The sequence below is a fragment of the Copadichromis virginalis genome, linkage group LG2 (assembly GCF_057382275.1).
Source record: "Copadichromis virginalis isolate Kocher_CV1m ecotype Utaka linkage group LG2, C_Virginalis_male_GT1.1, whole genome shotgun sequence".
Taxonomy (NCBI): Eukaryota; Metazoa; Chordata; class Actinopteri; order Cichliformes; family Cichlidae; genus Copadichromis; species Copadichromis virginalis.
Window position 1 is genome coordinate 27,021,657 of NC_140619.1, and position 15,900 is coordinate 27,037,556.

Here is a 15,900-nt window from a genome sequence, read left to right on the forward strand (position 1 = left end):
AAATAACTAGATCAGGAGAGCAGGAGCGTGCTAGTGTTCCTCTCCTTTTCAAAATGCCGGTGCAGCTCGTCCTTTCTCTTACTGAGCACATCATCATCATTATCAAACAATAGGACTGCTCAGGAGAGCAGGCATTGTCATTACAGCCACACACAATTAGAGTGCAAGTAGGAGAGCAATGGTTTGTTTGTTCTGTGCTGAACGTATCCCCTAACCTTGGATCCATTGAGTATTTTCTGCTTGTTAACACGTGTTTGCCTCCTGACTGTATTTTTCACCTGGAGATGTTAAATGTTTCCTCTCGCTATTGAGTGACGCCGGCTTACGGCTCGGAATACAGATGAAGATCTAGCTTTGCATAAATCCCATGGACACTTATCACTTTTCCAAACGTTTTTCTTTGTCATTTTGAAGCGTTTGTTTGCGGCGAACAGGTAATTAGAATGCCATTAAACAGTCAGTAAATATGGGAGCCGTCCAATAAGCCCGAAATATTTACCTACTAAATCCAGTTTAAAGAAAAGAAATCGAAAATATATTTGGTGATTATATGTTCCTTTGTGAAAGTGCCTCGAACATGATCCTCCGTTTAAAAGGCTAACAAGCTGTGCATACTTCAACACAGAACACATAGCAGGAGCAATACAAAATAGATTGAAGGGGAGATAACAAGGGAAAAGAAATACAGCACCTTCTCATCATCCCCATCCAATACTGTTTATTTTGCTTTGCCCCACCTGGGAAACCATTGCAGTATCATTCTGTAGTCATTCTGCGGCCAGTCTATCCCAAGTGTCATTGAACATTTACTTGATGAGGACAGACAGGTCTACTTACGTATGCATTTGTATGCTTTTTTTTTTTGTAACTGATGGAGTCAACCATAATCATTTATACCATTATTGTGATGTCACTGCTACGACAGGCCACTGAAGTATGGAAAATCAAAATGCTTTGACACCCACACGGATACAGTTGAAACACTCCTCCAAGCCGGATCGACTGTTTCAACGTGTAGTGAGTGGATGGAAAGCAACACAAGAAAGATGTGGTTCTACCCGCCCAGGACAGAATGTATCACTCATTGGAATCAACACCATGACCTTGAGTGGCAGAATACGTGAAACATTTAAAATTGCGTGGAAAGTGTACCATAATAGTAGTGACCACAATCGTTCGGTTTTCCACTGAGGAGTCGTTGGAGACCTGCAGATCCATAATATTTACAAACCGCGAGTACTCATTCCAGTATCCGATCTGCAAAGAGAAAACAGCGGTTAGTGATGCACTCCGGCCCACGGTCCAGATATAAGTGAGCTTACAGAAGGGAAATGAACAAATATTACAGGGAAATGCAGCGCTGCAGAGCTCATTGAAACAACGGAGCTTTCCCCAGAGACTTGCTGCCTCTGCCCTGATGTTCAACCACATGAGCAGAGTACTAAAACAGACCAGATAAACAGGTACAGTTTTCTGGGCATAGAATGCTGCGTTTACATTTCTGCATTCAACGTGCAGATAACGGACGTGATTACAGAGGGACTTTTGCCTTTTACGATCCACCCGAAATTCAGATACCCAATTGCTCCTTTGCAATCCGTGAGCAAATGGCAACTTCAATCCCTTCCACCTTTTTATGGTAAATAATTGATATTCAAACCTGTGAACCGCATACACGTTTAATAATCTAGCATAATATTGCAGTGGCTCCTCAGTTTTACTCTGTCCTGCCGCTGTAGTTACTCTGCATTCTGCTCTACAGATGCTTAAGTCAAACCAATGTCAAGTGTTTGTTTGCCCGTCTGAAATAATGGCTGCTCTGGCTCGTGATGAAACGTGTTGCATATGTTATTGCCAAAAGTCTAACTGTTGCTGGCTTGGATTTTTCTTTCCTTCACATCTGGTCTGCATTTTTTCTTTTCCTTTTCTTTTTTTTCTCTTTTGCATGAGATCTTTCATGTTTGGGACAAACAGGTGTACAGCAGAGACTGAGCACCAAGTGGGGGCGCTAGAAAGCAGCAGACGCCTCAGAATTGAGCTCCCGATCGTTACAGCTGTGGCTGTATTAAGTGCACTTGGCAGACTGGGTGATTTGGGGTGGCGGGCGGGGCGGTGCTGGACGTTATTAAATGCTTATTCCAGGCTCTCTAGTCCTTGAGTGATATTTGAGACACTTTGCTCGAGGGACACGGCTGCTGGGACCTGTGTCACGGAGTGTTGCTCCAGTGGCACTGTCCTGATCTCACCCCCTAGCAGCTGGGACAGATATCAGCCCATGCATCAATCGTGACAGTCACAGCTAAGAACCTTCATCCTCGAAACTGTCACTGGGGTGACTGGGGCTCCAGGTCCATGACAAAGTGCCGCCCAGCCTGCCCGACTTGTCTCGTCTTCCCTCGCTCCCTCACTCTCTCCCGCTGACCTCCTTTCTCCCGGCCCCTCTCCCCGCTCTCTCCTCCTCTGTTTGACAGTGTAGGGATAGCTGTGAGGGCTTTGCAATGCTAATTGAAGTGTGGGCTTTAGAGGCCTGGGAGGCAGGCGGCATAATCACACATCACATCACACTGAGCCCACACTTATCCAGCTAACGAGAAATTCACAGCTGTCTCTTGGAACTCAGAGAGGTTATGAAATAAAACCAGAGGTCATCATATGGTGCTGGTTATAATGTGAATGTACCACTGGGAATTAGCATTTTGAAGAGGAGCCAGAGGAATTCTTGGATCCTCCTTTACAGTAATTGGTTATTTGAATGGTAATTACTGTCAGAAGAGGACCAAATATCAAATCTGTGCTATCCTACAGCAACGAAATAGTTCTCTATCATTCTTTTGATAGGACAGCTTTAGCTATCAGATTGCAGGCTACGACTGATTTGTGAGGCTTGTAATACTCGGCATAGCTCATCAGTGCTGCTACCTAACAGAGGTGGAGAAAGGCAATCAGCATTACTCTCTGCTGTCCTCTCAGCCCTGCTGGTCCCACCTGGCCCTCAGTACTTTAATAAATGGCAGTACAGGCTTGCTTGAAAATGTTTTCCACTTCTGCACAATCATGCATTAGTCTCTAAATGGCTCGAGGCAACATGTGACCAACAGTCACTGAGTTTTGTTCTTTTAGAGCCGAGAAATAAATCATTTATAAATTACACTTTGGCCAGATTCCATGATTTTGATGTGTGCCAGCTGTTAGATTTTTTAAAGAGAGAGATGAAATGTTTTTTGTTTTTTTGATCAGGTCTGTACGTCACATTTGATAGATGACAGCCACCGGCCTCTCTTACCTTCCTCGGCCCACCTGTTTTCATTTCGTAAACATCTATGGTGTAATTGGTCCTGCGGCCATAGTTGTCAAACTGGATGTTCCCAGTCATCCCCTGTACTTGGACCTAATGGGCAGACAGAAAGACACAGTGGAATGTGCAGTAGTTATAACCCAGGTTGCATACTGTAGCTGGCATTAAGGTACTTGGAGTCCACGGAGCTACTGAAGTGCATGCTGTCTGTTAATCAAATGATGAACTGGATACGCTTTAATAAAAGATGTAGTTTTATGGTAATGAGGGCCTGGATTTTTGAGTGAGCTCTGTGCAGAGATATCTGCAGGCAGAGGGAGGAGAATAGCTCTACACTCTCTTCCCTTCTCTCTGTCACTTTCCATCTTTATCACTCTCTCACTTGCTATTTGTGCTTCGCTTCCTCCAGCCTTTTCTTTAGTTTTTAGCTTGCCACTTGCTTTCCATTTTCCCCGCCCCCACCCTACCGTTTTGAGAGCTCTCTCGATGTCTATGCCTTGGCTCCAAGGTACAGCGGGATTGGCTAGGCAGTCTCCGGCGCTGCCTCGACGAGAGACATCCACACGTTGGCGCCGCAGGTACCTGAAGGCCTCTGCTATCACCAGGATTGCATCGTGGGTCAAAGCTGAAGTGTACTGCACACAGACACACACGCAACTCAAACAACAAAACAGCTAAAGACACACTGAATTGGTGTGAGGTAAAAACAAAACAATAAAAAAAGACTGCTGCTTTTTTAATAAAGCTGTTAAAATGAGAAAATCCTGGTGTAATTTGTTCAGCCTATATGTTGCTCTCATGACTTGCATTTCAGCACTTGCCAGGCGGGTCAGTCTGGGCGGCGCTGGCGAAACCTCTGACAGCTTGCTCATGCTAAAAATAGCTAGATTAGATAGATTGGATTAGAAAAGCCAGGACTTCTCTAAGGGTCAGGACCTCTTTGAAAACTTTTTAGCGGGGAGAATTAAATAGAGAATTAATGTATGATTTTATCTCCCATGCACTTCCCTTCCAACTTCGCCTGACCTTTTCACCACGGAGGCTAGAGCCACTTGTTTGTTGACCAGCGCACCGTGACAAAATCTAATTAAATGCCATTCAAAATCCATTTCTTTCTTGATCATTGTTTAATTAGATGTAAATTGAAGCAGCAATATAACCTTGGCTTGCGCTGCCTATCAATATATCGATTGCTCTGAGGGATGCAACGCTAAGACAGAGGAAGCAAAGGGTGGGAAAGACAAGAGAATGACAAAGGCAAACAGAGGATGAGAGGAGAAGAACCAATAGACAGCACTTTAGAAAGGATGATCGTTGCACTCCGCATGCACAATGAAAGGCCTTGCAAGCATAGCACCTTCAGAGGGGCGTTTCGGGCCTCTGGGAATTCTCTTTCATCTAGCCGCTCCCAGCGCTGAATAAACTGCTGCACAATCGGGTTCTCAGGGTTGACTATCTGAAACCCTGAAATGTTGGCTCCACCGGCGAAGACTTTGTCCAGGCTCACATTAGAAAATCCCTGAGACGAGACAAAAGAGAAACGGGGGAGGATGAGACTCATGTAACTTGTTTTTCTTTGAGGTTTTTTAATATAACCCGGGGCAAAGCTCCACAAAATATTAGCAGCCATTCTGGCAGCGCGCAAGGTGCATTTTATTAAGGATCCTGTGCTGTCGGAGAGAGCAGCATGTGTTTGCAATTACACTGAAGCAAATGTTTCTCTTCACACTTTGCGGTGGAACCTGAATTCATTTTCACATACACAAGCAGCCAGAAGATACTTTAGAGTTTGTGTCATACCATGTAGAGTCTAAATTTTTTACTTGAACCAACTGGCCTAGTTTCATTCAGAAAGCCTTACCATGTTAAAAAACAACAACAAAAAAAGCCCCCCTAACACTTTTTAATGCATTTTAAAAACGTACGCTGCACCAGCTGCCTTTAAATTTCCTTCTTGACCCTGGAGCTATGACAGTTATTTCTTTTTATGGTCAAATCACTGTTTTTTAAGTGCAGAATTGTGTCATGTTGTGCAAGGACACGAGTCTGACTGCTGCATAATCACATCTTCTAAACTCGGAGAAATGGCAGCAGGAGATCAGCGAGTGAGAGCGGGGCCGGCCTTTCACTTAAAAACGCTCATGCTAATACCAAGGCTAAATGAACATTACATTCCCGAGAGTGAAGGGAAAAAATATGGCTGCCCTCCAAGGATCGTTAAAAAGGTTAAATCCTGTTTATTTATTGCTAAGGATGCTCACTGATATTCAAATATGACTGTATACTGAAGCAAAATTGCAATGTAGTGTGACTGCTGGACTGTGATTTATAAAGCATGAGGCACAAACATTGAAAGCCTTATATATATATATATATATATATATGTAGAGAGAGAAACAACTATATACAGTCCTATATAAAAGCCTTTAATCCACTTATTGTCCATGCACATTTGCGCCCAAGGCTGAGACTTAGACTCCATGCAGAAAAAAAGCTGGTGTCCCCCTCCCCACACCCCCCACCCCAGGGGAGCAGCATAGTTATTACTCACAAGATTGGCCAGAATGTAGTGGTAACCACGGCTGTTCTTCCCCAGGGTTACAACCTATGGGAGAAAAACATCGATACAGTAAACCACCCATGAGATGAGAGTTAAGAGCCAGGGCTAATGTAAGTGACTACAGCAATCACAGTAAACGCGGCGGCATCCCGTGAGCACGCAGGATGCCGCCACAGACGTTTAAACAAAGCAGATCTTCTAAGGAATAACACGGAAGGGGCACTGTTGGGGGGGGGGGGGGGGGGGGGGGGGGGTTCATTAAAGAGGAATTGATAATGAGAGAGAAACAGCAGCAACGTGGAACATCCTTGATCGCTTTTAAGTCATTCACGGCGCTGGGACGTGAGTCCTCGGTAGCTGCTGGACAGAAGGTAGAAAGATGTTTCAAAAGAATTTGTAGCGAGAGAGTAAGATGTAGATCTCTCCCTGCTTTGAAAATATCACACCTTTGGAGCATAACAGCATGTTTCAACCCACACAGTTTGTCTGAAAATAGTAAGTGGTGTTCTAAGCCATTCCATCACTGTGGTACTAACCATATGCTGTCTTTTATTCTAGATTTTCTTCATCTTTTTTTTCTTTTTTGCTCTGGCCCTGCAGATAAATCCAATACTGAAACTCTAAACAGCTCTGGCTTGTCTGTGCATTACATGCTGGACAGGTTTTTTCAGTCGGACCTCGTGAGGTCTGTTATTTATGAGTTTGCAGTCTTATGCGGATGGACTTCTGAGTGGCTGCCATGCAGAAAACCTGTCAACCATGTCTCCGTTTTCATCTGCGCTCTACAAACAGAGCAACACAAGTTTACAGCAAAATCAGCATGTTTGCACATGTTCTGGCTCCGTTGCAAAAGCAAACTGTCAGTTTATCATCTGTTTGTGCATGCGTGTTCGGCTGGGGACGTTGGATATTTGTTACAGTGGGTCGTTTATGACATTCCCACAGAGCAGGAGAGAGTGATGCAAAGCACTCTTGCATCTACGCATTTTGGCACAAAAAAATGTCTTTGGGGAAAAAAAAAAGGGAAACAGTTTCTCCTGCTTTAAGTATAATTATAGCATCATTTTAACTAACCTATGTGCATGACCTATGTAGCGGTAGCAGTAGGAAATGATTGAACAACCTCCCTCGCTTGGACTGAGCATACTCAAAAATCAAACAGACCACTCGTCTCCTTGTGGACATTTGAAGGTTGCCCACGAAGGGAAGAGACATCTTTAGTGTTTTTCACAAACTCACAAAGCCTTTCACTCATGCCATCAAGCTGCTTGGGTGGGTCTGACAGCCTACCCATCATTAAGGCTTTAAACTTCCACCACTGCTGAATGTCAGACAGACAAGAACAAACCAAAGAAAAGTGAAATAGAAACAAAGGGGAAGTGAGCTGATTATGATGCAGAAATAGCCAGAGACGACTGTTAGAATCCATCAATCTCCTTCTAATGATTAAGTGACACAAAGCTTCATGAAAATAGCTCTCTGCAACACTTTTACTGCAGTGAAATCACAGCGAGACAGATCAGGATAATTCTTCACGAGCCAATTTGGACTCTTTGCACTGCTGCATTTTCGCTGGACAAACCAAGTGGCTCCACTTTCCTTCACTGTGTGCTAACCTTGACTCTGGCCATAAGCCTCATCACACCTGCTCAGGAACTGGGCAAAGAAAGACCTCACCACCTGCCTGCAACCTAGAGCTCGCAGCCAGTCTGGCAACGGCTACAAGAGGCAACCTTGGGATGGAGCACAGCGAGACATTGATGACAGAGACACACAGAACCTCCAGCCAGAGTACACAAACCTTTCCCCTCAACCTCTTTAATTAGGCAGACAGCAACACCCTCAGCTGCTCCAGGTGACATGGACAGATTTCGTTGTTAAATTAAACGTTCTTTTTAAAAGTCCTTTTGATATTGCAGAATTTATACACACAATACTTCAGCTCAGTGAAAGAGGATGTTCTGAAAGTTAATTTTATTATGACCAGCTTTACTCTTCGTCTTCTTTTTTTTTAAATCCTGTGCTATCTGGGAGCTTTTACAAACAGAATTATGATAACACTGCTTTGCTGAACACATTTTGCTTTTCCAAAATCAGCTCTATAAATTCTCTATAGGCTCGTCTTGTTTAGGGTTTATCTGATTATTTCTTTATTTCTATTCATGTTATTTCAGAAACTAAATATCACTTTATTGTTTTCAGCACAGATTTACATAAAAAGTGTAGGCAGGTGAAAGAGTTAACAATTGATTTAAATATATACATGTAAAAAAGAATTAATTTAACTAAATCCACCTACCAAATTCTGCAGATAGTTTTAACAAATAGGTTACAGTGTATTAATTAGTGAGTTTTAGAGGTGTTGGTAGATGATTTGCTGCTCAACTTTAATCAGGGCTAGCTCTTTCACCTGCCTACACTTTTTATGTAGATCTGTGCTGAAAATAATATGGTGATATTTATTGTCACATTTGGCTCCTCAAAATATTTTCAACTGTTGTTTACCATTATTTTTAGCTGCTATGGTTAAACTGCTATCATTTTATGAACGGTTTTATTAATTTTATCTTTAATAGACACCTTGAAATATTTTAAAACTGTGGGGTTTATAATATTCTTTGGGTTTTTGATTATTATCTTTAGAGGATGTACTGTCCATACAAGCCCACTAGCCAATTATTCCATGTCCCAGTGACACTGAAGAGAAGTGTGCTTGGTGTGTCTCCCCCTTCAGTAATTCCTCTTTTTAGTACACTTTACCCCTTCCACATCGATCCACTAGCTGGTCCCACAGCCATTTGTTCTGCAGCTGAAAGAAAGCCTGCATTTTGCAGACTGCAGTTTTCTTTAAAGCCTGACAACTAGGGTGACCTTGACTTTACCCTCATCCAGTCTCTGCCTGCTTCAGACCTCCCAGACAGAGAGCCCTAAATGCAAAACTACACCTACACGTTTCTAATAAACATCTTCCTCCAAATTTGACCTTTCCAGTGCAGAGTTTGCCACACAACACACGAAGAGGCAGGAGGAAAATGATAGGCTCCCCAGAGTTTGTAAATATCATACCATTCACTGCGAGGCATATGAAAGACAAGCAAATAATGATGCAATAGTTTTTAGCCTCTCTCTGAACTATGGAAACCCAGAATCCAAAGCACCATTAAACTCATAGGGCTTCATAAAATTAATCTTTACTGAGTCTTCACAGTTTAACAGTTGGCTGATTATTCTTTAAATTTTAATTTTTAAGATTAGTGAAAAAAAAGTAATTGAATATCTTGTTTTGTTCAACTCGTTTTACCTCAAAGATATTCCACTAGAAAGAATACAAAGACAAACAATTTTGTTTGATTTAACAATCAATCACTATTAGAACGGAAGATAATTTTCCATCAGTCTACTAATCTATTTGCTGTAATTGTTACAGATCAGTGTTTTAGTAAGGAATGTCCAGGAAGAGGTTCAGTCGGCACAGCTTTCTTGCAAGGGTCAATGCTCCATCAAAAGGACATTTAACACCAATGATATGAAATCATTGGTGTTATTTGTGAGTTGTGTCATGTGTGATTTGTGCTTACATATATTTTGAAGTAATCTATATTTTTACTCTAAAGCCAAGGTCAGAAACAGGTATGTTTAAAGAAACAACAGTCTATGAATATTAATACTTTCACTGCAACTCACTTTGAGTGATAATGGCTCCATCGCTGTGCTATGACTTATAATACTAAATGTCAGTCCTAGTAAGTCTCATACAGTGAAAGCTAAGATGTGTGTTTTCAGTCTCCCCTTTGGCTGCTGAGTTGACATTAGCTAACATTTAAAATTCATAGACTGAAAGGCTGCAGCTCATGGTGCTCAAGATGCTGATGTGATATGCCTAAAGGTGTTTTACTCTACGCTAATGTCAGATCTTTGTTTCTTGGTTTTTTGTTAGTCTGTTGTCACCAGAATGGACGCTCAAGACATTTCTTAAAGCAAAAATTAAAAAAAAAAGAAACAATATTTGTTTGTTTTTTTCAAGCTTCATACTGCTAACCTTAGTTTGGCTCTTTGCAAGCATCTGCACGGACAGCATGCTAACGCAAAGCTAGCCAAGAACCCAGAGTGATGTTAAAGTTGAGTTTTTGCCGACTCCAGCCCAGCAGTCAAAGTCTGATCTTCAACAGGTAACACAGGCAGTGATGAGCAGTCAGGTTTGTAGCCTCCATTTTTACCTGTTCATGTTTCTAAAGTAGAATTACTGTGGCGATCGCTTTGAAGTCTCTTTTCGACTGGTTTTCATTTGTTGGCTCTGTTCAAACATAAATACTAAAAGAAGGACCCCATGTGCGGTCTCATTAGGTCAGGGATTTGTGTTGGTGTGTAGGACTAAAGATTATACTGTTAACTGGTAATTATGAGACAGCGCCCTTTACGACATTTTATGGAGTAATAAGAAAGTAATGTAATCAGTGTTACTTTTAAGAAAACTGTGGGTGTAATAATTATATTTGTTGATTAACGACCCTAACACTGGTACTGAGCAGAGTTCTCAAAAGAATGGATTCTTGGACACTAATTGGTACTGAAATCTATTATTACATTAAATACCCATTAGCAAAAGTATTGATGGCAGCTAATTGCAAGAACAGTAGCACAGCAGCTTGGTGAATCAAGAGGGACACCCTGGGCTTCATGAAGAGTTTCATAAGGTCAGTAAAGCTCTTCTAAATAACATTCAATTTTTTTAACTTATCATATACAGGGAGTGCAGAATTATTAGGCAAGTTGTATTTTTGAGGAATAATTTTATTATTGAACAACAACCATGTTCTCAATGAACCCAAAAAACTCATTAATATCAAAGCTGAATGTTTTTGGAAGTAGTTTTTAGTTTGTTTTTACTTTTAGCTATTTTAGGGGGATATCTGTGTGTGCAGGTGACTATTACTGTGCATAATTATTAGACAACTTAACAAAAAACAAATATATACCCATTTCAATTATTTATTTTTACCAGTGAAACCAATATAACATCTCCACATTCACAAATATACATTTCTGACATTCAAAAACAAAACAAAAACAAATCAGCGACCAATATAGCCACCTTTCTTTGCAAGGACACTCAAAAGCCTGCCATCCATGGATTCTGTCAGTGTTTTGATCTGTTCACCATCAACATTGCGTGCAGCAGCAACCACAGCCTCCCAGACACTGTTCAGAGAGGTGTACTGTTTTCCCTCCTTGTAAATCTCACATTTGATGATGGACCACAGGTTCTCAATGGGGTTCAGATCAGATGAACAAGGTGGCCATGTCATTAGTTTTTCTTCTTTTATACCCTTTCTTGCCAGCCACGCTGTGGAGTACTTGGACACGTGTGATGGAGCATTGTCCTGCATGAAAATCATGTTTTTCTTGAAGGACGCAGACTTCTTCCTGTACCACTGCTTGAAGAAGGTGTCTTCCAGAAACTGGCAGTAGGACTGGGAGTTGAGCTTGACTCCATCCTCAACCCGAAAAGGCCCCACAAGCTCATCTTTGATGATACCAGCCCAAACCAGTACTCCACCTCCACCTTGCTGGCGTCTGAGTCGGACTGGAGCTCTCTGCCCTTTACCAATCCAGCCACGGGCCCATCCATCTGGCCCATCAAGACTCACTCTCATTTCATCAGTCCATAAAACCTTAGAAAAACCAGTCTTGAGATATTTCTTGGCCCAGTCTTGACGTTTCAGCTTGTGTGTCTTGTTCAGTGGTGGTCGTCTTTCAGCCTTTCTTACCTTGGCCATGTCTCTGAGTATTGCACACCTTATGCTCTTGGGCACTCCAGTGATGTTGCAGCTCTGAAATATGGCCAAACTGGTGGCAAGTGGCATCTTGGCAGCTGCACGCTTGACTTTTCTCAGTTCATGGGCAGTTATTTTGCGCCTTGGTTTTTTCACACGCTTCTTGCGACCCTGTTGACTGTTTTGAATGAAACGCTTGATTGTTCGATGATCACGCTTCAGAAGCTTTGCAATTTTGAGACTGCTGCATCCCTCTGCAAGATATCTCACTATTTTTGACTTTTCTGAGCCTGTCAAGTCCTTCTTTTGACCCATTTTGCCAAAGGAAAGGACGTTGCCTAATAATTATGCACACCTGATATAGGGTGTTGATGTCATTAGACCACACCCCTTCTCATTACAGAGATGCACATCACCTAATATGCTTAATTGGTAGTAGGCTTTTGAGCCTATACAGCTTGGAGTAAGACAACATGCATGAAGCGGATGATGTGGACAAAATACTCATTTGCCTAATAATTCTGCACTTCCTGTATGTTAACCTGGCCAGCCAAACGTTAGATGTTTAACTATTAGCAATAAACCACATTAACATTTTATAAGTTATAAAAGTATAAAAGTAGTCAGTAAAGTTCTTCAAATTAAAATTAAATTACTTAACTGTTATCATAGGGTGACCAAGTCCGGGTTTTCCTATAGGGCTATAGAGAACCCATATGTGTGACGTCATCCCCGAGCTGCTACTTTGTGAGTTGTTGTTCAGCGCTCACAGACGGGACAGACAGCGCACAGGAGCGCCTGGTGATGTTTGAAAGATGCCAAAGCGCAAATGCAGCTTTTCAGACGAACTGCAAAAGCAATTTCCCTCGTACCGTCCCGGTACTGGTAATTTTTCTTATACAGATGAGGCCTTACTTTTGTACCATTATTTAATTCCAGAGGTTTTTAAGTTAATTATTTGCCCTTGTTGACTTGTAAAAGCCTATATGACATTTTTTGTTTCACCATTCATTAACCGCACAGAGAAGGCATCGTTTACATATGTTAAAATTTTCGTTAAGCAAACAGTATTATTAAAGTTCTTCATGACTGGGCCAAGTGTCCTCTTATGCATTAACCTGCATTTTATAAGTTATCAATATAGGAGCAGCTAGCAACTTTGGCTAATTCACAAAATGTTAACATGGGAGCTAGGCAGCAAACATTATTTTCCTGGGTACTGGTTTGAAATTCTAGTGCACAGAAATATCAATCATTAGTGTTTTTTAAATATCACAACAATACAAAGTAGCAAACCGTCTTTGGCTAATTGAACATACAACTGTTTCCAATGCAAATTTTAACAAACTTTCTTGGCATAGTTTGACTATAGTTTAGAACTGTGTATGAAAATCCCTGTAATTCCTATTGAGCCCAATCAATTAAAGCTGAAAGTCTGAGCTTCAATAGCATCTTAATTGCTTAATTTCAAATCTATTGTGGTGGTGTACATGGCCAACATTGTGAAAAGTGTGGCACTGTCCGTTGTACATTTCTGGACTTCATTGTATAATCTTGCGACTGTAGAGATTCCTAAGTGTCCCACTTCAATTAGGATGGGGCAGAAGGCTGAATTTTAGTTTTATATGCTTTGATGTAAAAGGACTTTCGCCTTTTTCGAACTCCCATTTTTTACTTCAAGGCGCTTATAGAAGTGCTTTTAGTGGAGCACTCTCTAATTAACAGCAAATAGCGGCTGTGGCTGAGACGCTTTTCTTGGCGGCCGTGATATATGCCCCTGAAGTGTTGGCCTTCCCCCAAATGCGGAACGTTTTAGAAACACCTGACTCATATTCAAATGATTATGTCTATCATTGCGCTGAGATACAAGAACTACTTAGAGTTGATACCTTGGGAGGAAGAAATCATTGGAAACGTAGCAGAGACAGCCGCATGCTTGTGTGCCAAAACTTTAAAGGAGAAAGATGGCTTACTCAGTTTTTATTGAAAATGAACGAGGCAATTTCACATGACTGATAAGGTGAAAGGGGCTCCTCTGGTTTATATATTGCAATATTATACACTGTATTCTCACACAGTTATAGCAACATGTTCAAATCTCACAGTCACAGCGCCCGGGTCTCAGCCTCTCATTCATTGGTTGAGTCAGCAGGTCACATTCTTTTTAATGATAACACTTTAATCCCATTTAATTCTATAATCACAGTTAATAAATGGCCCTCAACACCTAAGGTTGGTGTAAGGGATTTGAAAGCAGCACCTAGCTTTACATCAAGCAACATGGGGGCAACGAGCTGATGTTGAGATCAGAAGTGTCTTTTATATCAGTGGAGAGATTAGCTTGCTTTCTTAGCAGTTTTCTCAACGATGTGTAATCAAAGGGCGATGACTGCAAGAGAGGGATTAACGTGGTGTTTTACTTGTAACTCGGAGATTGCCAGAGTGCATTTATTCAGATTTGGTTTTTCCTCCCATTCTTTAATACCTTCACTCACATCCATGTTTGCCAGCATGTCACAATATGTCATCCCTGGGTTTTCACTGAGTCATCTGCAACATTGATTGAGACTCTTCTGTTTATTGCTGACAGCCTTCTTTTATATGCTGCTGGCGATCTGTCATCCATTCTCTCCCTCTCCCACTACTTCTTATCTCCCATGGTAAAACGTCCTACCCTTTTCTTAAATTCGATATCATGCAAAGACTTGAGATTCTATAATACATCGAACTACTGGTTTTCTCAGAACTCTCTATTGGAGAGGGGAGAAACGGATGGACAATCTCCAGTTCTCCATGGGGAGGCAATGTGGCCACCCTTAATTCCTCTACAGGCAGCAAAATGTTGTTCTAACAAATCCCCAAATGCACCTACTTTTTTTCTTGCTCTTTCAGTGAATCCTTTTTGCTTTTTATTGTTTTTTTTTCCTGTATGAAAATGCAGCTTTGTGGCTGGCAGGGTGCTCACTGCCAGCCTGTCTTTGAACAGCTTGCTTGCCCTGGGCCTGTCCAAGATGCCATTGTCTGTGTGTGTGTGTGTGTTGTGTTTTTTTTTAATTTTATTATTTTGTTTTTTTCTTTCCTGTCTGCTTGCCCGCCTGTCTCTCTTTACACTAGTGATGAGCAAGTTGTTGCCTCTAAACAGACTCCAGTGCAGAAATCCCAGGAGAAGAGGCAGCCAGCAAGGAGCACAGAAACTGATACATGTACGAGCAATCTCACTGATGAATCAGATTAGGCATGACAACACATACAGTCAAGTAAACAAGCATACACTCAGAGGCTGCAATACATACACTCACTTTTAAAAGCCACCAGTGGTAGCAATACAGAGATGATCGCTGTTTGTTTACAGGGCTCCTTTAACGGTATAAATATTTTGGTTCATGTATGCTATCATAAACCTAGATGGTTCAATGAAACACATTGATTGGATATGTTTAGGAGAGCAGAGCTGGCAGAGGGTCTGATATTCTAGTCATAAGGAAAGATTTGCCATAGGGTTAATTTATCTGCAGTGCAGTATTGATGGAGAAGTCCTATAGACGATAAATCCTGAGTGGTTGTTACAGCATAAAATGATAATGGCCCGGGCGTAGCATTCTCCGCAGCATCTCAAAACAAATTTGTAGGGACGCTCAGTCAGCTCTCGTACGAGTAAACAAAACTTGGCCTGATGCAGCAGTATGCAAATACTTCTCTTATGAAGCTTTTACATCATGTCAAATGAAAAACGAAGGGAATAAAAGAAAGGTTCAGGTGGGAGGGTGGGCGCCAACCACAGAAGAGGCACATTCTGTTTTGTGTTTGTCTGTAGAAACCTCCATTTAAGAACATGGTAGGTGAACTAAAGCAAGCCAATTAATTGATTATGATTCTAGAAGGGAACCATGACCACTTAAATAACAATTTAATCATAGTAATTTGATCAAGAGAGAAGAGAAAGCCTTCTACCTTCTCAGCATATGTTCAGTTTTATTGCAAGGCTTCTTAAATCTTGTAAAAAGCACTCAGGATGACCTCGATGTTGAAAAATGCTATATACAGAACCCACGCTTGCCTTGGCTTTTTATATAGTTAGCTATTCAGAAGAATAACATAAGAACGTTTTACTAGATGGTTATTCATCGTACAAAGAGTAGTGGTCTACAGTCTCCTCTAAATTACAAATTATTTTCTTTTAAAGGTAAACAGCTAACCTGCGTGTTTACTGTGCTTCTGTACAGCTAGTGGTAATACAATTTGCAAAGCTGATACCTGAATGGAACTGTGCA

At 41.4% G+C, this 15,900-nt stretch overlaps 1 protein-coding gene across 4 annotated transcripts in view; it reads right to left on the minus strand.

Moving 5' to 3' along the window:
* Positions 1-15,900, minus strand: part of LOC146717451 (glutamate receptor 3-like) — a 101,730-nt gene that overhangs the window by 37,315 nt on the left and 48,515 nt on the right. For all 4 annotated transcript variants that reach the window (XM_085476389.1, XM_085476381.1, XM_085476398.1 and 1 more), the window contains exons 5-9: positions 5,847-5,900; positions 4,653-4,814; positions 3,763-3,930; positions 3,284-3,388; positions 1,153-1,257 (exon numbers count right to left, since the gene is read on the minus strand). In XM_085476389.1, the coding sequence (XP_085332515.1) occupies positions 1,153-1,257; positions 3,284-3,388; positions 3,763-3,930; positions 4,653-4,814; positions 5,847-5,900 (594 nt within the window). The remainder of the gene's footprint in view (positions 1-1,152; positions 1,258-3,283; positions 3,389-3,762; positions 3,931-4,652; positions 4,815-5,846; positions 5,901-15,900) is intronic.